Genomic DNA, 23,715 nt, shown 5'->3' on the forward strand with positions numbered 1-23,715 from the left:
AAGTCAATTACCACCAAAAAGAGTTTGTTTGTCTGTATTCGACCTTGTAGTGACCCGGTGGCTGCGTGAGTGGTCAGCATGGCGCCTTTCCTTTCAGTCAAGGTGGTCTCTGCGGCGCTCCAGGATCAATAGTTTTGTAGGTGAGAGGGTCAACAGTGAAACCTTCCGAACAGTTGATCCTGGAAAGTGAAATTGCCATGCTGACCACTCATGAATCATTGTGAGACGGAGCTGGCGTTAGAAGTGAAGGTGTGACCTCCGACCTTTGGCCCTCCGTGCTGCATACATGTTTTTTGGAGGTCGGGGAAACTGCAGCACCCGGAGGAAACCTGGCTGGCCGTCTTCAGTCTCCTCTGTCCCTCTGAAATGGTGCACCGCCTGCTGGGTTTGTCCCTGTTTCAGAGCGTGGTGTCCTGCACTGGTCAGCTCCTTCTCTTCCTCCTGCGCAGCTCCCTCCGCTCCGCAACAGTCTTTCACCATTTTCTACTCAGAGCTTAGCAATGAGTCTGTTTTATTCTCCACTGAGCGTCCATTAGCCAGAATAACAGAAGGCACGTGTGGCTTAGCTGTGAGTCCTGCCCGGATGCCTCCTCGTTGTCCCTTCGTTGTTTCCTGTGGCTCCGCTTGTGACGCCTCCACTGTGCTGCAGCTGTGGGGGGGCTCTTGGCGTCTCTTCAGAGTTTCAGAGGGAGAAACTTGTAGGTTTTAGCTCATAAGCTAGCAGTTTGTTTACTTTAAACATTGCATCTCTAAGATCAGAGGAATCGGAGGAATGTCAAAACCAGACTTAGAGAGACTTATCCATGCATTTGTCTCCAGCAGGTTAGACGACTGTAACGGCCTGTTCACTGTTATACGACCATATTAGTCCAGTGCTCCGGTCTCTGCACTGGCTTCCTGTCAGTCAGAGAATAGAATTTAAAACAGCTCTGCCTGTGTACTTCAGGGTCACTTCATGGTTTAGCACCAAAGTCTATAGCTGACATGTTACAGCCGCATGAACCATCTCGGGCCCTGAGAACTTCAGGGAGGGGCCTCCTGGTGGTTCAAAGAGTCAGGACTAAACACGCTGAGGCTGAAGCTATCATCTGGAACAGTCTTCGTGAGGATGTGAGCCAGGCCTCAACTCTGGCAATATTCAAATCCAGGCTGAAACAGTTCTTTTTACCCGTGCATATGACAACTGACAGTATTTTATCTGCACTCTCGCTCTTCACTGTAATTTATGTTCCTTTTTTTTGTTTTATGGATTGATTTAACACAATGTGGTGCACAGAAACCACAAATGCAGTTTGCAGAAAAAGGCACAAACGCAGCTGTATCAAGAGCTGTAGGTGCAACAAAACTTTTCCTTTTTTTACATAGCTGCGAGTATAAAGAATTTCTTACATCCCCATTGACATTCAAATGCAAAAACGAACCATTCGTTTTGGAAATTGAACACAGGCCATTTCGTTTGCCTTAAGCAGACATGCATGTATACTTGCAGATCGCTGGCACACTCCTCTCTCTCATCATTCTCATTGAATACGGGTCGTTTCATTTTTTTTGTCAACTACATTATTAAAAAAGCGGTGCAAATACTTTACAAAGCCATTCGATCACAACGGCCTCAATGGTGGGGCCCCTCGGAGCCCTTGATGGCCTACGCACAGTGTGTTAAAAGCATATAAGCATTCCCCATTCTACTACTACACCCTTTGAAAAGCACTGCAAAGTATAAGCAGTGATTAATGCGTGTGATATGAGACTCCGCTCTAAACTAAAGGGCACCTGTTTTTATTTATTTATGTATTTTTGCTGAGCTGAATGAACTAAGCGTGATCAGCTCTGAGGGAAGCCGAGGAGACTTTGACCTATATTTGTAGAAAGCATTAGCACTTGCTGTTCAGACATACAGCATCACCCTGTTGCTAATACAAAGCTCACTTACTTAAATGAGGGCATGCTTAGAGCTGGGACCCACATCAAGGTGATATCTGATTGGCCGGTCTTCACACGGACCGCCCTTATAAGAATATAAGAACCCACAACGGATACACCTTTGTTACATTCCCTCTCTGCATCTCAGGCGCGATGTCTCCTCACAACCTTCTTTTGACACCCCTGTACCTGTCTCTTCTCCTTTTGCGTAAGTTTGCAACCATTTTATATCTTTTTTTTCTTTGTCCACACAACTCAAGTGATTTTGTTTTCCTGCAGAACCCTTTCCAGGTTTGTCCTCCCTCACTCTGCGCCGTCAAACTGGAGAAAGCGTGAAGTTAAGTTGCGATTGCCGAGACCAAGCTGTCGTGATGTGTTTTTGGTACAAGCAGGAACCGGGGCAGAAGCCGGTGAAAGTGTCCTCCTTCTACAAGCTCGACTCGAAGGGAGGTCATTTTGAAGACACTTTTAGAAGCAGCAAACGTTTCGCCCTGGACAACCTGGACAACGCCAACATAATGACGATTGTGGGTTTGCGGGTTTCCGACGCGGCCACGTACTTCTGCATGAGCAGCAATTTGTACAACATGGGGTTTTTGGAATCTGTCACTTTGGAGGTGAAAGGTGACGGAGATGATTTCAGAATTTCGGTGGCTGAAGTGACGGCAGAGGAAAGCGGCGCTGAAGAAGTATCCCTGACTTTGAATTGTAGCCTCGGCAAAGGCGTGTGCGGAGGACGGCGCCGAGTTCACTGGTTCAAACCGTCCGAAGCGTCCGCCGCAGGAGTCCTTTACAGCGACGGAGGAGGGAACGCCGATCAGTGCGAGAGGGACACGGAGACTTCAGCGAACTCCTGTGTCTACGATCTCCCCGTGCACGGCGAGGAGGTGGCCGGTGATTGGAGCAAATGTGCGGTGGTCTCATGCGGGAGAGCGCTTTTCGGCGATAAACCTGGTTTCATCTCTGAAGGTGAGTTTATCATCACATTTCCTTCTAAAATCTGTTAGATCACTGTTTCTCAAACTGTGTTGCTGGTCATCTGCAATTTTCATCAATTTTAACTTCAGGGGTCACCAACTCTATGCCCTTCACAGCAAAAAAGTAGTTAACTAGATCAGTATAAACATCTCAATTTGAGCATAATAATCCAGATTTTAGTTGTTTTGACTAGTTAAGAAGTTCTTGGGCATTTGTCCTGGATTATTTCACTTGTTCTGAGATGTTTCTGACTCGTTTCGATACATTTCGTCCTTATTTCAGGTCATTTTCTTTGCCAATGGGGTAAAAAAATTGGTCTTACCTCATTGGCAATTTTACTTTCTTATTTCAAGCGAGATTTACCCTAGAACTGGTCTGAAATGTCCTCAAACAAGCAAAGTAAACTTGGTCCGATCAGGAAAAGTGTCTAAATGAGTGAAAACCGCTCAAAACAAGATACATTTCCTCAATTCAAGTCATTTAAGCCAATGCTTGATATTTACTTTTTGTAGTGTTGGGGGTTAGTAGCCCTTGAGACTTTTTCAAAAACAATAACAGTTACATTTCTTGCATCATGATGTTAAAAATAGAGTTATTTGTGTTCTTGGGACTCTGTTTAAAATCATGAATTTGTCAAATGGTATTCATAATTGTCAATAATTTAACAACTTAACTTTGACTTTAAAGAGGGGGTATTATGCTTTTTTCAGTCACATAGCACCAGTCTATATCACACTACAATGACGACGAAACCTTCTGTTGGGCTGTAAATGCAGTAAATAAGAAAAACTGCCTTGTATAAAATGTCTCTCCCAAAATGGCTGTAGTGAATGTCTTGAAATAGGCCTCTGTCTCTTTAAGAACCTCTGACCCTTTCCGACACGCCCCCTCCACACGCTGTCTGTGGCATCAGTGGGGAGGGGGTTCTGCTGAGGAGCAGTGGTTGGTTACTCGGCTGGTGACGAAAGCTCGGAGGCGTCTCCAGGAGGTGGGGGCGTTCCTAGGAGGACTCAGGCAAACCTATCCCTAAAATGGCCGCCATCAGAGTTTTTACAGATTACTCAAAAATACGTGAATGTGCCAAGGCAACACTTCAGGCATGTTTTTAATGAGGGAATGACATAATAACATGATGTAAAGCTTGAAAAAGTCGATTTTGCATAATACCCCCCCTTTGAGGCTTAACTGGTAGCCCTTGAACAACTTAGAAAATAGGCTGCATGTTGAAAAGTCACAGTTTCTCAAATCAAGAATATTTGACTGTATATGTAAACAGTTCTGCCAGTGAATTAAGTATTTTTGTACGTTACGGGGCGTTCTGTAAGTTTTTTTTACCGGAACAAGTTGATATTAGTGCGTATTTGACCTTTCAGTGGCCGTGTAAGTGGTCAGCATGGCGCCTTTACTTTCCGGTGGCCTCTTGGATGCTCCAGGATCAATTGTTCACTAGGGTTTTTGGTAGGTTTTCTCGGCTGAATATGTATAACCATATATATAGCGCCTGTCACAAAGCGCTTTACATGAGACAATTGTACATTCACTCCATACTCGGTGGTGGTAAACTACGTTTGTAGCATCAGTTTCCCCTGGGGGAGACTGACGGAAGCGCTTTCGCGACTGCACACGTCTGCGCCAACGGTCCCTCTGACACCACCATACATTCACTCACACATCATTCATCCTGGCCTATTGTACATGTTTTTTTAGTGGAGATGCTTCCATCAGTGGGGAAAACCTACCAAAAGCGTCACAGAGACCACCGGGATGAATACACCCACTGGGTCTCTAAAAGTTCAAATACACACTTAATAGCAACTTTTATTTTCTAATAGAAAGTCACTTAATGCACCTTTAAAAGAGTTGTTTCACTTGGTAGTTCTAGATTACTTTTTGCGGAGTAAGGTTTAGACATACACCCAAGTATTTTTTTATTCCTGATTTGGTCCAGTTTTGATCTTGTGTCTCGCCTGGTGGTACATGGAAGGTCAGATAATCTATGAGTGGATACTTGGCGTAAAAAAACAGTTTGAGTTTACTGTATTGTGCATGAATTACTGTGTCCACGGTTTAAATTTGCCCCATCCTTCAGTGGTACTTGGTGGGCGACTGCTGTGGGATCGCCCTCTCCAGAACTCCACATTTTGAGTTCGGTTTGGTCAGGAGTATCCACTTTCTATTTTTCCTGGACGAGTATGCTATCCTTTGTTTGTTTTGTTTATTTGCTTGGTTGGTTATGGGTTGATTGGGAATATTGGAGCTCCCACAGAAAGCTCAACAAGTCACGTGGAAAACATTCAAACTCCACACAGAAAAGTTTTCAAAATCTGTCAAATACAGAGATTAAAGTTGTTCATTCATAAGCTTAATATAGAGAGTGCAGTTACACGTAAGACCTGAGGTGGCAGTAGCAAGTACAAAAACGTCAACTTCCATCAAGTCCCTTCTGTTGTATGTTATGTACGTTTAAGGATGAGAAAACAAACCCATAATAGCTGCTTCCTTGTAAGATGAGACTATGAGGAACTGTGGTACTTTTTCACATTGTATTTTTTGTCACTTCCAGACCAAGATGTAACTCCCGTCCTAGTGTACGTCCTGGGCGGAGCTTTGGTGGCAACTTTACTCCTGTCTGCGCTGCTTGCTTTGTCAATGTACAGGATCAAAAAGAAATGTGAGTTACATCTCCACCACAAACACTTATTTTATTTTTTGTTCCTTCGTCTCAATTCTTCTTTCATTCTTTACAGCACCAGCCACTGCGACCACAGAGGTAAGACAATGTAATGTATTGACTGTATAAACCCTGTTGCAACTCATGGAACTGACATTTTTTTGAGATTTTGTATATTGTCAACTCAAATGACAGTCAGCATCATTTTCAAGTCTTTAACTGTCTGAGGGTCATTTAAATCTAAAGCATCTTAACAGGTCAAGTTACTTTTAAATATAGGACCATTATTTGGTAGCAGCTTCAAAATTCTTAAATCCATTAAAGTTGTGAGTTTTTATAGAGCTTCGGCTTCGATTTCTTTGCAGGATGTCAGAATAGCCTCCCAGAGCTGTTCTTTGGATGAAAACTGCCTGCAGGGTGGGTGTTTTGCTTGAGGCTCCAAAGGTTCTCAATAGGGTTGAGGTCAGGGGAGGAGGGGGTCCACATCATGAGTTTCTCTCCTTTTATGCTCATAGCAGCCAGTGATGCAGAGGGATTCTTTACAACATGACATGGTACGTTGTCATGCATGAAGAGGATCTTGTTAGGGAAAGCACGGCTCTTCTTTTTGTACCATGGAAGAAGAAATAATCTCCTCATGATTCCAGGCCAAAACATGACTCCACCCCCTCTTTGCTGATGGCACCATCTCGGTGGGACATGGTGGCCATTCACAAACCATCCTCTACTCCATCCATCTGTCCATCCAGGGTTACACGGCCTCATCAGTGAACAAGACTGTTTGACAATGAGTCTTCGTGTATATCTGGGCCACTGCAGCCGTTTCTGCTCGTGAGCTTCAATTAACAGTTTTAAGGAGGCCGACTAGACAGTCCCCTCCTGGAAGGGGTTTGAGCACCCGAATGATGCTGGGAGCTATGTTGTCGAGGGCTTTGTGCCCCTGGTAGGGTCTCCCATTGCAAGCAGGTCCTATTTGACAGGTCAGAAAAAGAGCAGTTCAGAATCCCCTTATGAGAGACCAACAGGCCTGGGTAGAACCATGAGGCCATCCCCCCATAGGAGGCTGGTGCAATGTGATTTGGGCAGATCCAACGGCTGCCCCACGACCCAGCAATGGCCAAGTGGAAGAAACTGGATGGATGGATGGATGGTGGATGGATGGATGGATGGATGGATGGATGGATGGATGGATGGATGGATGGATGGATGGATGGATGGATGGATGGATGGATGGATGGATAGAAGGTTTATGCACAACTGCAGCCTCTGGAGGGTCCTACACCTTGATGTTCGGGAGAATCCAGTGGCACCAGCAGCTTCAAATACCTGTCTGCTGCTTTGTAGCAGCTGTTCCCTTAATCTGATTCTACTTTCTGGCAGAAACTGTCCTCATTGTGCCTTTATCTGCACAAACCCGAGTGTGCTCTGAATCACTCACAAATCTCTTAACAGTACGATGAACACGCTTTGTCTTTCGTGAAATATTGAAAGTTTTCATGCCTACACCAAGGCATTCAACTATTTCACGCTTTTCATCAACAGAGAGATCCTTTTTCCTTCCTTTATTGCTTTAGTGGTCTGCTTAATAATGTGGAACCTTTTTCAGTAGTTTTTTCCCTTAACTGGGCTTAACCTGAAAACTAATCATCCCAGGTCTCTGAGATTAATGTCAGTGATTGAAAGAGCCCTGAGACACAATACCATCCATGAGTTTCTTTGATTATTATTATTATTATTTTACCTTTATAACACTGAAATACAATTTGGATAATAAGGTTCAACAGGCTTTAAGGTAGCATTTTAAAATGTAAAATCTATTTCTCTTTTTGAAATTCTTTCAGAATGAACAGGACATACATTACGCAGCCTTGAAACATCACAATTCCAACAGGCCGAGGCAACTGACCAGTGACACCAACACAGAATGTGTGTACTCCGGCGTTCGCCTGTAGAACTTTCTTCAAAATGTTACCATTGTATTTGTGAATATTCTTTGTCTACTTTAGTGAGTTTGGAAAGTTATCAGACTTTTGTTTTGTTCGTCTTGTTAAAATAAAAATAAAGTGTTGTACCGTTATCTATTATTGTATCAATTGTATTTATAAATTCAGTAATTGGCATGAATATGTTTTTCACCATGAGAACGTAATAATCATTTTGGGATTCATTTTGACTGCACTAATATTCTTAAACTCCAGAATGTTTTAGCATAAGAGTCATCCTTACTGTTTCAGCTGAGAACAAATTAAGAGAATGCAAAAAATCTGTGCAAGAAAGCCTTAAAAACAAATTAAAGGTGCATTATGAAACTTTTCATGCAAATAACACTGGCTGTATGGGTGGTCAGCGTGGCGCCTTTACTTTCTATCACAGCGGCCTCTGTGACGCACGAGGACCAATATTTTTTTAGGGTTGCAGGTAGGTTTTCTGGGGGGAATGTACGTGTAACCATGGAGATGCTTCCACCAGCAGTGAAAACCTACCAAACCTCCACCTCAGCCTATCAGCGCAGAACCACACTTTCATCGCAGCCGATCATCGCCATCAGGCCCGCGATCAAGCCTCCAGCGTTCATAGATCGTCCGCTTCCCGGCTGTGCTGTGACCCACCTCCACCCCTTCACCGTCTCTGCAATCCACAGCTTCACACTGCTACATCCTTCACTGGTCTCCTGGACCACCACCAGTGCCAGGCTCCTGGTATCTGCGGGCTCCTGGTAACAATAACCTGCCCATTGACACTAACTTAATCCATATATCACTGCACTGCCAAAGTCTGATCGCCAAAAATATTTTTATTCTTTCTAGTCGTTGCTTATGTCGCTCAGTCGATCCAGGTTGAAATAATAAAACTCTTGCATTCCAGTTGTCTTCAAAAGTCTTTTTTTGCTTAGTTTCGTAAATTTAAATGGAACACAATGCCATCTTGGTATAAGAGTACCTGGCTACTCTATTAACCCTTTTGTTGTCCACTACTGTCTGGATGCAAAACTACTTTCTCCACCTTAAAGTTGGCTTGGCCCACAGACACAAAGACAAGGAGTCAGCAGTCACACAACCTATAGAGCGTTGTGGTCTAAGATCTTCTCACGGTTCGTTTGCTGTAGTGTGTGACAGAACTACGTACACACTACACATTTCAATATAGACGCATATCTTTTCTTAACCCTCTGCTTTATGTGTGGCGATAACGAAACCAGCCAATCAGGCGGAGTTATGTGGTAGCTGTTTGTCCAATCAGTAAACGCCGCTGGCCTTTAAGTATCATCCTCTGCCCACTTCACATTAGACCCGTCTGTGCAGAGACATGAGTGTGTTCAAGGTTCTGGCTGTGATCGTGGTCTGGTCTCAGGGTAAGTGACAAACCTAGAGCAGTTTATGAGAGAGACAAACTGACTTCGACATGTTTTGGGCCGCTAATCTGTTCAGTCTAAAACATGCACAATGAGCTAATGCTCCCTGCAGGATTTCTCAGGCAATTTCTGTGATTTTGTGGGCCATTTTTCCAAAGTTTTCCAAAAGTTTCCAAATATTTTTCTTCTTAAAACAATATAGTTCTACACCAAAATCAAACTTTGCTTAGCGTTTTAGATCAAAATCAAGTTTATCCAGCAGCAGTTTATCCATGAGACTCAGACACAATTCAGATAGAGCACAGAGTGGCCTGGCCGTAAATTCAGATCGAGGCGAGGGAGGGCGGAGAAGAGATGCAGCATTTCCTGCTTCAGTCTGAATTATTTAACGACGCAGAGACCCTGGACACCTTTTCCTATGTGCAAATATTACAAGTAGTTTGATCAAAGAAAAGCAAGAGGCATAATTTGTTACTTTTCCTTTTAGTGGAGGCTCAGTCTGGATCACTCCAAAAAGTAAGGCTGGGAGACACTCTTCATGTGAGCTGTGAAGTCTACAGAGGTTCGAGAACTCTGATCTGGTACAATCTGGACAGCAGCAGGAGACTACAACTGCTTGGATCAGCCAATACCGACAAAGGTCAAAATATTCACACCGATCATCGTTATTTATTGGAGTCTTCAGAAAGTGAGAGCAAATTGAGTGTATCTAATGTGACATGGAAGGATGAAGGGACGTACTTCTGTGGAGTCATGAACCCAAACGATGTCCGCTTTCTCCCAGGCACTGTTGTAGAGATAGAAGGACAGTCCAGGCCGCTCCAGTCTGTGCTGCAGAGGCCAGTCTATATCAGAGCTCAGCCAGGAGACTCTGTGACTCTGAGCTGTTCCTTCAACATCAGCCACTGTCCATACGAACACACCAGCGTCACATGGAGGAAGAACAATGTGGCTTTCCAAAGTATATCATGGACTTTAGGAAAAGATGATATCGCCTGTCAGCACAGAGTCAACCACAGAGAAGCTTCATGTGTCCATAACCTCATCTTGAAAAACCTCGGCTCTTCAGAAGATGGGACCTACCTCTGTGTGGTGACGGCCTGTGGGGACACACTGCTGGGCACTGGGACCAGGATCCATCTGCTCAATGACACAGCAGGTAACATCAAAGCAATGTTAATGATAATTAACTGCCACTTTTATTGTATTATACATTTGCATAGAGTCTTGGGAAGTGTTTGGTCTAAGTCCAACAGTCATGGCGCTGAGCGGGTGTAGCGTTGTTCTCGGACTGACTGTGGCAGTGCTTCTAGGGGTGATGTGCCACAAACGCAGAACAAATGCACGAGGTATGAGGTTTACATTACCTGAAAATCAGCATGAGCCACATCTAAAATAATGAGTGTGAAAATGAATCCTTATCAGAGATGGACCCGGTTGGCCGCAGATCTCGTCAAAATCCACAGGTGAAACTCCCTTATGTATATTTTCACTTTTTAAATGATTCATTACTGACACCCATTGTGTTGATTGTGTGTACGTCACTTCAGGCGAAAGATAGAGCTGAGTCCAGATCACCCATCGAGGAGAACGTTGTGTATTCTCACGTGAAAATGCGTCAAAATGACTGACTTGCGCTAAAGCTTCTTCATTTATTTTGATATAGTGTAGTGTCTGCGTGCTCTGCACACTTTCTCTGGATGCCAGCCTCTCATACCGTTTATTTGTAGCACATCAACCAACTGCTGAAAACATAACCGTTCTTATATCTCCGTAACAATTGAGAAAAGAGTCTGTTTTATTGTTTTCATGCAATCTTTTTTTCACTTCTGATTAACTGTGTTTAGAGCTTTTCAGCAGAAATATGTTCTTAGTGACTTGTTGACACGATTTTCTTATTGTGTAATGTGCCTTTCAATTCTGTCTATTGGAGCCTTCTACATTGTATTCATGCGTTTTGTTCGTATGACTTTTTTCAAAGATGAACGCCATTTTGAGTTCCAAAGGAAGAACTGTAATGTTTTGAATGGTTTATCCAAGCTTCTATTCAATACATAATTTTACAATACATAAAAGTGAACAATAATGTTAATTTATTCCATTCAATGCAATTTATTTCCAATTTGTATAATATTTAAGCTGAGAGAACCAAGTATCTCTTCAGTGCTGTCCACTTAAGCTCCACATTTTGATAAAGGGTTGGAAGCAATGTCACTGAACACATTAATGAAAAATAAAGCTATTTTCATGGCTTTGTCCAAACTACTCTGTGTCTTGTCCATTATCATTAGAAGGCACAGTATAACCCTGCAGTTGTACATTTCTATTTAGGACTATGACTGAACCACAGTCTGAGAATTTCTGCGTCCCTCACTGACAGAGCGTCAGTCTTTCTTTAGTCCAGGTGACGAAGGCTGCGAGTGGTTTGGTGGTTTTGTGTAGTTCAAGTCAAGATTGTATCTATTTCTCTCTGTCCATTTGTTACACACTCCACCTGATGTGTAATGTTAACACCATGTATTGAGCCAAACACAACGACAAGTAATGAAAAACGGGATAGTAACATTTCCTGTAAAAAATCAATCTCACAACAATTAAAACCGCTTGACATCCTTGTATGTGCTGCAATCAAACCCTCTCTCCCAGCAGTTGACTTGTTTATCTCTATATTGGAAGTTCTAAATCATGGTCATTATAAAACTATTCGAGTTTTATATCATTTTATAAAATGGCATCCAGGAACTCACTTAGGAGTTAATGGTGTGAGAAAACCTGTCCCTCCATCAAAGTGTCCTGCTGAGAACATTTGAGTAAGAATGCACAATTCCCATTTTCAAACACTTGGTTTGTCTGTCGCACGCATGAGCACGAGAGTGATGTGCCCCGTTTGGCCTCGTAGATGCGGTAAAAACAAAAATTGTGGATTGAAACAAACTTCTGTGCCCTGAGATGAGGCGGACTGCAGACAGAATGGAGCCTGAACATGGAAGTGTTTTCTAGACACGTTGGAAAGCACAGACATTAGCCTTTAAGAATCACCTGTGTAGCTTCAGACACGTCCATCTGTAAGAGCTCAGCTATAACAGTCTGTCTTCTAAACCACTTAAAGCACTGACTTTCTCCAGCGTAAAACTGGTTTGGCCCACAGAAACAAAGACAAGTCACTTTGAGTTTCTCATTCAACACAACCTGCAGAGCGTTGTGGTCTAAGATCTTACAGTTTGTTTGTTGTAACGTGCGACAGAACTACGTACACAATACGCATTTTAATCTACATGTATGTCTTCTCTTAACCCTCTGCTTGATGTGTGACGATAACGAAACCAGCCAATCAGGCGGAGTTACGGGGTCGCTGTTTGTCCAATCAGTAAACGCCACTGGCCTTTAAATATCATCCTCTGCCCACTTCACATCAGACCCTTCTGTGCAGAGACATGAGTGTGTTCAAGGTTCTGGCTGTGATCGTGGTCTGGTCTCAGGGTAAGTGACAAACCTAGAGCAGTTTATAAGAGAGACAAACTGACTTTGACATGTTTTGGGCCGCTAATCTGTTCAGTCTAAAACATGCACAATGAGCTAATGTTCCTGACCAAAACTAAAGACGCTTTCACACCATCATTACGAGATGCAGCATTTCCTGCTTCAGTCTGAATTATTTAATGATGCGGAGTCCCTGGACATCACTTCCTATGTGCAAATATAACAAGTATAATGGATTTAACTGACCAGAAGTTAATTGTCATCATCTTAGTTGCAGGGTTTTGGGAAAGTTGCAATGCTGCACTGATTTCATGGAGCTTGCTTGAATTAACAGTTGCGATGTGAACGTATTAATGGTTTCTTTTGATCAAAGAAAAGCAAGAAGCATAATTTTCTTTTTTTTTTTCGTTTAGTGGAGGCTCAGTCTCAGTCTGGATCACTCCAAAAGGTAAGGCTGGGAGACACTCTTCATGTGAGCTGTGAAGCCTACACAGGTCGGAGAACTCTGGTCTGGTACAAACTGGACAGCAGCAGGAGACTACAACTGCTTGGATCAGCCAATACCCACAAAGGTCAAAATATTTACACCGATCATCGTTATTTATTCCAGTCTTCAGAAAGTGAGAGCAAATTGGGTCTATCTAATGTGACATGGAAGGATGCAGGGACGTACTTCTGTGGAGTCATGAACCCAAACGATGTCCGCTTTCTCCCAGGCACTGTTGTAGAGATAGAAGGACAGTCCAGGCCCCTCCAGTCTGTGCTGCAGAGGCCAGTCTATATCAGAGCTCAGCCAGGAGACTCTGTGACTCTGAGCTGTTCCTTCAACATCAGCCACTGTCCATACGAACACACCAGCGTCACATGGAGGAAGAACAATGTGGCTTTCCAAAGTATATCATGGACTTTAGGAAAAGATGATGTTGTTTGTCAGTACAGAGTCAACCACAGTGAAGCTTCATGTGTCCATGACCTCATCTTGGAAAACCTCGGCTCTTCAGAAGATGGAACCTACCTCTGTGTGGCGACGGCCTGTGGGGACACACTGCTGGGCACTGGGACCAGGATCCATCTGCTCAATGACACAGCAGGTAACATCAAAGCAATGTTAAAAACAATTAACTGCCACTTTTATTGTATTTATACATTTGTATAGAGTCATTGAAAGTGTTTGGTCCAAGTCCAACAGTCATGGCGCTGAGCGGGTGTAGCGCTGTTCTCGGACTGACTGTGGCAGTGCTTCTAGGGGTGATGTGCCACAAACGCAGAACAAATGCACGAGGTATGAGGTTTACATTACCTGAAAATCCGCATGAGCCACATCTAAAATAATGAGTGTGAAAATGAATCCTTAACAGAGATGGACCCGGTTGGCCGCAGATCTCGTCAAAATCCACAGGTGAAACTCCCTTATGTATATTCTTACTGTTTAAACGATTCATTACTGACACCCATTGTGTTGATTGTGTGTACGTCACTTCAGGCGAAAGATAGAGCTGAGTCCAGATCACCCATCGAGGAGAACGTTGTGTATTCTGAAGTGAAAATGCGTCAAAAGGACTGACTTGCGCTAAAGCTTCTTCATTTATTTTGATGTGGTGTAGTGTTTGTGTGCTCTGCACACTTTCTCTGGATGCCAGCCTCTCAAAGTGTTTATTTGTAGCACATCAACCAACTGCTGAAGACATAACCGTTCTTATATCTCCGTAACAAGTGAGAAAAGAGTCTGTATTATTGTTTTCATGCAATCTTTTTTTCACTTCTGATTAATTGTGTTTAGAGCTTTTCAGCAGAAATATATTCTTAGTAACTTGTTGACACGATTTTCTTATTGTGTAATGTGCCTTTCAATTCTGTCTATTGGAGCCTTCTACATTGTATTCATGCGTTTTGTTCGTATGACTTTTTTCTAAGCCATTTTGAGTTCCAAAGGAAGAACTGTAATGTTTTACAGTCCATTATCATTTGAAGGCACAGTATAACCCTGCAGTTGTACATTTCTATTTATGACTATAACTGAACCACGGTCTGAGAATTTCCGCGTCCTTCATTGACAGAGGGTCAGTCTTTCTTTAGTCCAGGTGACGAAGGCTGCGAGTGGTTTGGTGGTTTTGTGTAGTTCAAGTCAAGATTGTATCTATATTATCTCTGTCCATTTGTTACACACTCCACCTGATGATCCTAATATCCTGAAAGAAAATGTATGAATTACAAAAATTGTCATTAACATCATTGGTCTTGGAGCTTCATGGAGGCGCAAAAGTAACTCTGGGCCACGGAAAGGTCAAATACGCACTAATTTATTTTTTATTGATTTATTTTTTGCATACAAAGTTCCACAATGCTCCTTTTAATGAACAACGCCCATTGTCTATGGATTCAAAATCTAGAAATAAAACTCTTTTGTTTCAGTGTTTTTGAGTTTTGTGAATATAAATACATATTTCACACTTGGTATGAAAACACCAGCTTGACGTGCTTTGGCCCACAGAAACAAAGACAAAGTGTCAGCAGTCACAATGAGTTTCTCTTCCCGCAGAGCATCGTGGTCTGAGATCTTCTCACAGTTCGTTTGTTGTCGTGTGAAACAAAACTATGTACAGCAGGTAAAAACAGTTCTCTAGTTACATTTAAAGAAAGCGAGCTAAATGCACGTTTCAATCTACGTATGTCTTTTCTTAACCCTGCTGTGTTTGTGGCGATAACGAAAGCAGCCAATCAGGCGGAGTTATGTGGAAGCTGTTGTCCAATCAGTAAATGGCACTGGATTTAACATACCGCCCTCAGCCCACTTCACATCAGACCCTTCTGTGCAGCGAGAGACATGAGTGTGTTCAAGGTTCTGGCTGTGATCGTGGTCTGGTCTCAGGGTAAGAGACAAACCGGCACTTTTTATTCTTTTGGTCCAACAGTAGATAAGAGACATGCGGATTTTGACATGTTTTGGAAAAGTTCCATTTGATTCCGTGTTAATAGCTGTGATTGCATAATCTTCGACTTCCAACTTGCAAAGTTTCAATCATTTTGGTTTGATCTGAAATTCTGTGCTTCATTCTACATGCAAACATACCTTGAATAGGACTAAGACTCCGTCTTTCTCTTGGACTAAAAAGCGCTCTATTTGGTTTGACCCATGTTATGCCATTAAAATCTGGAACTCTAGATCAAAATCAAACCAGCAGAAGAAACTGCAGTCGCTCACTGCTTTTAAGAATGTGTCAAAAGCAGAGGACAAATTTTCCTACAGAGGCATCAAAGTCACTTCATAATTAATTAGCTTAATCTGTCGATATCTAGTATAAAATACAATATGACAATGAACACGACTGGAAGAATACAGTCGATATGTATTACAGGTTTCTGTGATTTAAGAAAGGCATAATTAATTGTATTTTTCCTTTTAGTGGAGACTCAGTCTCAGTCTGGATCACTCCAAAAAGTAAAGCTAGGAGACACTCTTCATGTGAGCTGTGAAGTCTACAGAGGTTCGAGAACTCTGGTCTGGTACAAACTGGACAGCAGCAGGAGACTACAACTGGTTGGATCAGCCAATACCCACAACGGTCAAACTTTTTACACCGATCATCGTTATTTATTGGAGTCTTCAGAAAATGAGGGCAAATTGAGTGTATCTAATGTGACGTGGGCGGATGAAGGGATGTACTTCTGTGGAGTCATGAACCAAAACGATGTCCGCTTTCTACCAGGCACTGTTGTAGAGATAGAAGGACAGTCCACCATCGCGTCGAAGAAAAACTGTTCCTATTTCCAAATTATATCACGGACGTCAGGAGATGATGAATATAATACCTGTCAGAACAGAGTCAACCATGGCGAAGCTTCATGTTTCCACAACCTGCTTTTGAAAGACGTCAGCTCCGGAGAAGATGCGACCTACCTCCGTGTGGTGACGGCCTGTGAGGACACACTGTTGGGGAATGGGACCAGGAACCATCAGTTCAGTAACTCAACAGGTAACATTTTAAACAATGTTAATGGCACACTGTGTTGCATTTCATCCAATACATAAAATACATAGATAAAGAACCTGAAAACCTCCACTGTGTTAGTGGTTTACTTTTGAACGAGCTGAGGTTCGGGATCCGGTAAAAGTTATTACACATGGCATAAAGACAGGACTAGGTTTGGGCTATTTGCAGTATTTTGGTATTGCACCATTCGATCCAAGCAGCAGAATTAACCACCTGTTTCATTGTATTATTTTAACAGGGCAGTGTTTAGAGTCAGTGGAAGTGTTTGGTCCAAGTCCCACTGTCATGGCACTGAGCGGGTTGAGCGTTGTTCTCGCAGTGACTGTGGCAGTGCTTCTACAAGGTATGAGCTTTACATTACCTGAACATTTGCATTACTTAAATCTACAATAATGACATGATTACACCGTGAAAATGCATCCGTATCAGAGATGGACAGGGTTGGACGCAGATCTCGTCAAAATACACAGGTCAAAATCACTTTTTTATATTTTGAACTTTTTAATTGACTCTCACCGTGTTGATTGTGTTGCACCCTTTCAGGCTGAAGACGGGGTCATTTACACAGGGGTTGATGTAGAGCCCGGCAGCATTGCATCTTCTGTGGAAACTTACATCGGGGAGGCCGCATTGTTTTCTATAGTGAAGTACTCTCAAGCGAAGATCCGTCAAGACTGATCGACACAAAAGAGTCTCCATTTTCAGCAGTATTTAAACGTAGCAAAGTGTTTGCCGGTTCTGGACACTTTCTCTGGATGGATCTTATTGTGTCTTTCAATCCCATCTATTGGAATGTTGTATTCATGGGTTTATTCATATAACTTTTTCCTTTGAGGAACACCATTTTGAGAACTATAGATGCAACCACACTGATTTTCTTTTTGGTGTTTTTTTTTTTTTTTTTACTTCTTTGTGAGTGCTTTTACTTTCATGCCAGCTCAGATTTCGCAATGTCACCGAATGAATGAAAAAATAAAGCATTTTTATGGTTTTGTCCAAACTACTCATGTCTCGTCCATTATCATTTGAAGGCACAGTATAACCCTGCAGTTGTACATTTCTATTTATGACTATGACTGAACCATGGTCTGAGAATTTCCGCGTCCCTCACTGATAGAGCGTTAGTCTTTCTTTAGTCCAGGTGACGAAGTGTCTTTGTGGTTTTGTGTAGTTCAAGTCAAGATTGCATCTACTTCTCTCTGTCCATTTGTTACACACTCCACCTGATGTGTAATGTTAACACCAATCTCACAACAATGAAAACCGCATGACGTCCTTTCCAAATCCATTTTGGTCCCCCCATCTCTTTGGTCTCTGGTGAGAACATTTGTGTTGTACAAGACCCATTTTCAAACACTTGGTTTGTCTGTCGCAGCAAACCAGCGGAAATGTAATCGGTGACCAATCACATTACGCCAGACAAATGTTCTTGTCCAATCACGTCGCTCCTTTCTCAGCTTCATATAACCTCCACACTGCCCACGGCCAGTCAGAATCTGCAGCCTCACTCGCAATGAGGATCTTCAAAGCTCTCAGCGTGTTCCTGCTGTGGACTCTCTGTGAGTAACTGTCCATTGTTCTCAGCTTCATCATGTAGAACTTCTTTGGGCACAGGAGATGCTTCACATTCCTTTATTCATTCTCTCCCCACACTGGGAGGTGGTGAGCTACAATTGGAGGCAAACAGTTGGGAAACGTGGCTGCCGATTTGTGGCCTTTCCGAGCACCGTCACTGCTCAATCAAACGCGTTTCTACTGAGGTGATATGGGTTAAGTTTGCAGCCCAAGCGCACAATGTCTATGGGCGCTCCTCAATTGCCAAAATTCTTCCGCCCTAGACCACGTTGTTGCCTTCCATGAGCGTTGATTCCTTCAGTCTCCTGCTCCCACCACTGCTGTTTTGTCTGTCTGCATATCGATGGGGATTTACATTGATGGGAAGAGAGGCTTTTATGTTGTTCAGCACCAGTCTTTCCAAGCACTTCATCACAATAGGTGTCAGAGCCACTGGCCTCCAAGTCATTTGTGCCTGTGATTGCAGCCTGTTTGGGAAGTGGGACTATTGTTGATGTTTTCAGATGGGGAGTGGTCCAGTTTATCGTGAATATAAATGCAGGCAGACATTAACAACCACATGGTCCAATTTCTTTCATGTTTTAAGATTCACTTATAATAAACCAACAATCTTTACTTGACTCGCAACACATCTTTTATAGAGTATGGGTGTGGGTCAAAGCACAAGTACTGTATCTTTCATTATTGTCTTGTGTACTGACGCTACTGCAATGTCAAGAGATTTAATTGCTAAAGTTTTCATTTCATTATGGGGATTGGGTGAATTGGAACACCAATTGGAGTCTGATGACATGGATTTCTTTTGAAGTGGTTCACCAGCTGAAGATTAACGACGCTGCAATCAGAACATTTCTTTCAATCAGAATTTCTTGTTTTTTACCGTGTTCCTCTTCTTGTTCTTCTTTGTCTTTTACTCAGGTGGGGCTCAGGAAATTGATGTCATTCAACCTAAAAGCTTCAAAACCGTGGGTCTTGGAGTCACAGCGGACGTGAAATGCTACATCTACAGTGAAGCGAGAACCCGAGTATGGTACAAACTGAGCTCCAGCAGGAGACTGCAGCTGCTCGTGTCAACTGATAGCATTTTGAATCATTCTACAACCTATGACAAGCGCTATCTCATTATGTCATCTTCCTACACTTTGAGAATTTTGGACACGCGATGGGAGGATGCCGGTACGTACTACTGTGGAGTTTTGAGTCTGGAAAATGTGAACTTCGGAGGGGGCACGGTCCTGGAGATCGAGGGGGAGTCAAAGCCCGTCCAGTCCGTGCTCCAGAGACCAGACTACATCGACGCAAAGCCAGGAGACTCTGTGACCCTCAGCTGTTCTTTCACCTCCAGCCACTGTCCACAGGAGCACACCAGTGTCACGTGGGTTAGAAGTGGTTCTGCTTCTCAGATTGTTTCATGGAATCCCAGGAACATCACTGTTGTATGTGAGACGGGCGATAATCCAGAAGAAACATCATGCGTCCATAACCTGACCCTGGAAGACATTAGTTCAGCTGAAGATGGGACCTACGTCTGTGTGGTGATTGTCTGTGGGGACACACGGTTTGGCAGCGGAAGCAGGATTGAACTGAACGGTAATAAACTTATCAAAATACAAGTCGACCATCATGAAGAACCTAAATGTTTGGCTGAGTAGCAACTGATGATTAACTTTGGTATGTTTGTCCCGTGTGAAGAAAATGTACCGGCGCGTCAGAATCCAATCGTCATGTATGACACATTTAGGCCAGAGGTAAAGTCATGTGTTTGATTGACAGAAATGGACCAGTGCCGTCAAGGATCTCCTCAAGACGACCAGGTCAGTCAGGTTTCATTCTTCTTTACATATTACTCAGATTAATGATGGGTATTGGTAATATTCTTCATTTTCTATCATCACTGTGGTGCAAATGTTATTCATTATTGCATTCTACCTGGTGCTTTTTTCTGTAAATGACATTTGTTTTACCATGCAAAGACTTTTAGAACCCAATGTATCTTTGAAACCCAAAAGATGGTCAAAATGATCAGTTCTGTAAATGCCTCTGTTTGCTTGTTAGACCATGTTCACATTTGGGAGAATGTGCCTCGTTTGGGAAATCGGTGACCACACACTGACTCTGGTGTGCACAATTTTGAACATAGCCTTTAGCTTTCATTGCAGCACCATTCATTTCTCACCAAGATCTTGTATTAGTAATGGTAGACTGTGATGAATGCACAAAGCATTTTCCAGCACATCACAAAGATTCTCAATGGCGTTAAGATCTGGACTCTATGGTGGCCAATCCATTCGACCATTCTATGTGAGCCTGGTGAATCCAAGCATTGTCATCTTGGAATAAGCCTATGCCATCTGGGAAGAAGAAATGTGTTGATGAAATAACCTAGGAATTAAGGATGTTCAGGTCGCTGATCTCATTCTTTGGGCACATGGTATCGCAGAGCCTAGACCTGACCGATTGCAGCAACCTCAGACTCCCACTCATCATAACAGTTCATCTCTCCGAAGACCTGACTCGTTACTTTACTGGGAGCTCTAAAAGCAGTGAAGTATTAGATTTAAATAGGTTAGGTCCTCATCAAGAATGGATCTTAGTCTTTGATTACCCACTAGCTGGTCATTAGGAGCATGCTCTGTATTGCAGGCCACAGCATAATACAAAGTGAACAAGATTAGTCAAAACTGCATGAATGAACTAGCCTGGCTATCACCAGGAAAAATATCACAAGTTATATTTATTCTGGGGACCACCAGTTAATTTTCTGGTAGGAGAGGTGAGGTTTACGATCGTCCATAGCCGTTTATTGGGCGTTAGGAATGTCTATCATATGTGTCTGCAGTAGCCACAGCCAATCGTATCATTGTATCAGATGACGTATGACGTACCCGCTGTAAACTTTTGAGCTAAACTATTTAGAACGTGGTCTGAAGCTTGATCAAAAGATGGAGTCACTGCTGTCATGTTGGATCTTTAAATAAACTTTAAAAAAAATGTTATCCATAAAAAAAATACAAGCTTCCGTATGTTGAATAGTGCGTCAACGTCTTGCCGTCCCTCCTTGTTCTGTGATTGGTCCCCATATCCATGCAAAAATTTCAGCCAGGCTGTGCAGTTCGAAATAATTTGAGCGCACACAGCAACATGGGTGTTCCCAGGCTGTGAATGAACAATGCTCAAAGAACAAAATGTTTCCTTTAACATAGGGGTAAAGATGCCACAATGTCAATGAGTTAAAGCAACACCCCATCAGTGCAGATATTTGAGTTAAAAATGTTTGTGTCGTGTTTCAGGCTGAAGACGGTATCACAAACGTGAGAGTGAATGCAAGACCTAGGAGCGCCCCCTGCAGAGTGAACTTTGAACAATACAGACAAGTCGTGTATTATGAAGTAAGAAACTGTCAAATGGAATGAACATTTTGTTGCATCTTTGAAACAATGCTGTGGACATCAGTATGTATTATTTGTAGTTTTGTTTCCATAAAAATGAGGATGGATGATGAGAAATAAAAATGCCATTTACAGAACGAATTGTGAGCTCTTTCATTTCTGTTAACGTCTGAGTAGCGGTTATTTAAGCACTGAACTTGTTTGCCAACACTCTTGGGTTGACACGTCCTTTTCTTGTGTTGAGTTTTCTGGACTCACACAAGCCAATGTTTCATGACTGAAGAAGTCACTGTTATATGTTTCGTTCTCTTTTTTCATTTTTTAATTATTGCATTGGAGGCATCAGTAAACGGGTAATGCGAGCCGAGACTCAAGCAAACTGCCTGGTTTAGTCGATGTTGCAAAGGGTTCGCGGTTTCAAGTTCCAAATATTTTTCATCAGTTTCATTGACAGATTGTTTTGTGTGTGCATTGCTGTAAGTGCAATGACATGAACAGATATTCAGTTTTTTCTTATCTTTACAAAATATTAATTGACAGGATGAATGTCACATGAGAAGAGGAATAGGTCTTTTATACAGTGATTGCAGACTTACATTACAGTCTTTTTTAAGCTAGTTTTCAAGAGCACAAAAGCTTACGTTTTAGTTCAAGAGGAAACACAATAAAGCTGTCAATAGGCAGGTTATTTTTACCTCTGCCGTCTAACCACACTGGAGTTTCTATCTTTCTCAGCAGCAGTGCACCATGGTCAGTCACACAGCTTCACACACTCAGTATATGATAGTCACAGAGCAAGCAACACATCAGCAGTAAAGTGTAGTACTCCTTGGTTCTGTATTACTGTTGACCATGCAGTACACTGTATACAACAAAGCTACGACGTGAAAGGCGACGGCATGAACAGCCTGCATGATCATTTCAGGTTCTATCATAGGATGTAGAACTAAGGCACTTGAGTGATCTGAGGAAGTAACACTGTGGACAAATAGGAAAATGGTTTAACTTAAAGATAGCAGTTCGAAACCACTCGTGACCACAAGCAATACACAAACATCTGCCACACACAAACATCTGCAACACACAAACATCTGCAACACACGAACATCTGCAACACACGAACATCTGCAACACACGAACATCTGCAACACATGAACATCTGCAACACACGAACATCTGCAACACATGAACATCTGCAACACACCAACATCTGCCACACACAAACATCTGCAACACATGAACATCTGCAATGGAGGAGTAAAAAAGGGGAATGTTTGGAGAATGTCAGAAGCAGACAACGAGCGCATGCTTCTGTGCGGAGCCTCAAAAGGCCACGACGTCACGGAGTAAAGCGCTAACAACTTAATATTTACATAAAGACATGAGTAAACCACACATTTATTAGTCAAAATAAAAAAAGGTTTACACTTACAGTTCACTGTTAGGAGTCCAGCTTATCCACTGCTGCAGCCTCAAAACAAATCCACAAGGTCCAAATAGCGATCGATAGTTTTCCTCTTCGAAGGTGCGTGCGTCCTGGTCCTCTGAGGCTCCTTGTGTGTTTCTGTTTTGCACATTTGTATTGACCTTTATTTAACCAGGATAGTTCCACTGGGATTAAGAATCTCTTTCATGGGAGTCCTGGTCCCAGAGAGGAACCTACTGTACATGTTTTTAGAAAACCTATGCAGACACGGGGAGAACATGCAAACTCCACACAGAAAGGCCTCGTTCAGGCGGGAATCAAACCGGGACCTTCTAGCTGTGAAGCACGAGCGCTAACCGCTGCGCTAACGTGCCGCAATTAGACAAGTTAGCGCAACTTTGTAGCTGATTTTAAATGTAAAATCACCTCTCCTCTCCCTGCCGCATGTGCCATCCTGCACTTCCTGTTTGTTTGGGCCGAGTGATCCCTGGGATTGACCTGACAGGAAAGACACTGGCAATTTGATGGGTGGGCAACTTCCGAGGCCTAATCATCGCCTTGACGGTGTTAAACGTTGGCTTGGGCCACTACTACCACAGGAAACAAGCAAAAGGTGCTGATCACACTCACAAAAGCAGAGTTGTTTCACTTTCGTGACCACCTTAAAGTGTATCTCCAAATCTGTTACAGAAGTCAATGCCAGTTTGGTTGGTGGAGACATTGTACATTTCTGTTTATTGGGTTTTGGAGCAATTTATGCCTATACTTACATCATCCGTATTTCTCATGTAGTATTTCTCTTTTTCCATTTGTTATGCACTCCACCTGATGTGTCATGTTAAGACCATTTATTGAGCAAAACACAATGAAAAGCAAAAACAACCTGTAAAAATGTAATCTCACAACACTTGAAACTGCATGACTTCCTT

The 23,715-nt window shown here is 42.7% G+C and overlaps 1 protein-coding gene across 1 annotated transcript; it reads left to right on the forward strand.

Moving 5' to 3' along the window:
• Positions 1 to 2,066: 2,066 nt before the first annotated feature.
• Positions 2,067 to 7,533, forward strand: LOC306981115 (uncharacterized protein). The gene is made up of 5 exons (XM_079580669.1): positions 2,067 to 2,131; positions 2,203 to 2,892; positions 5,465 to 5,572; positions 5,649 to 5,671; positions 7,414 to 7,533. The coding sequence occupies exons 1-5, from the start codon at positions 2,077 to 2,079 to the stop codon at positions 7,522 to 7,524; spliced, it is 987 nt and encodes a 328-aa protein (XP_079436795.1). The 5' UTR covers positions 2,067 to 2,076; the 3' UTR covers positions 7,525 to 7,533.
• Positions 7,534 to 23,715: the final 16,182 nt, after the last annotated feature.

Source organism: Gobius niger, assembly GCF_951799975.1.
Source record: "Gobius niger genome assembly, chromosome: 21".
Lineage (NCBI taxonomy): Eukaryota > Metazoa > Chordata > Actinopteri > Gobiiformes > Gobiidae > Gobius > Gobius niger.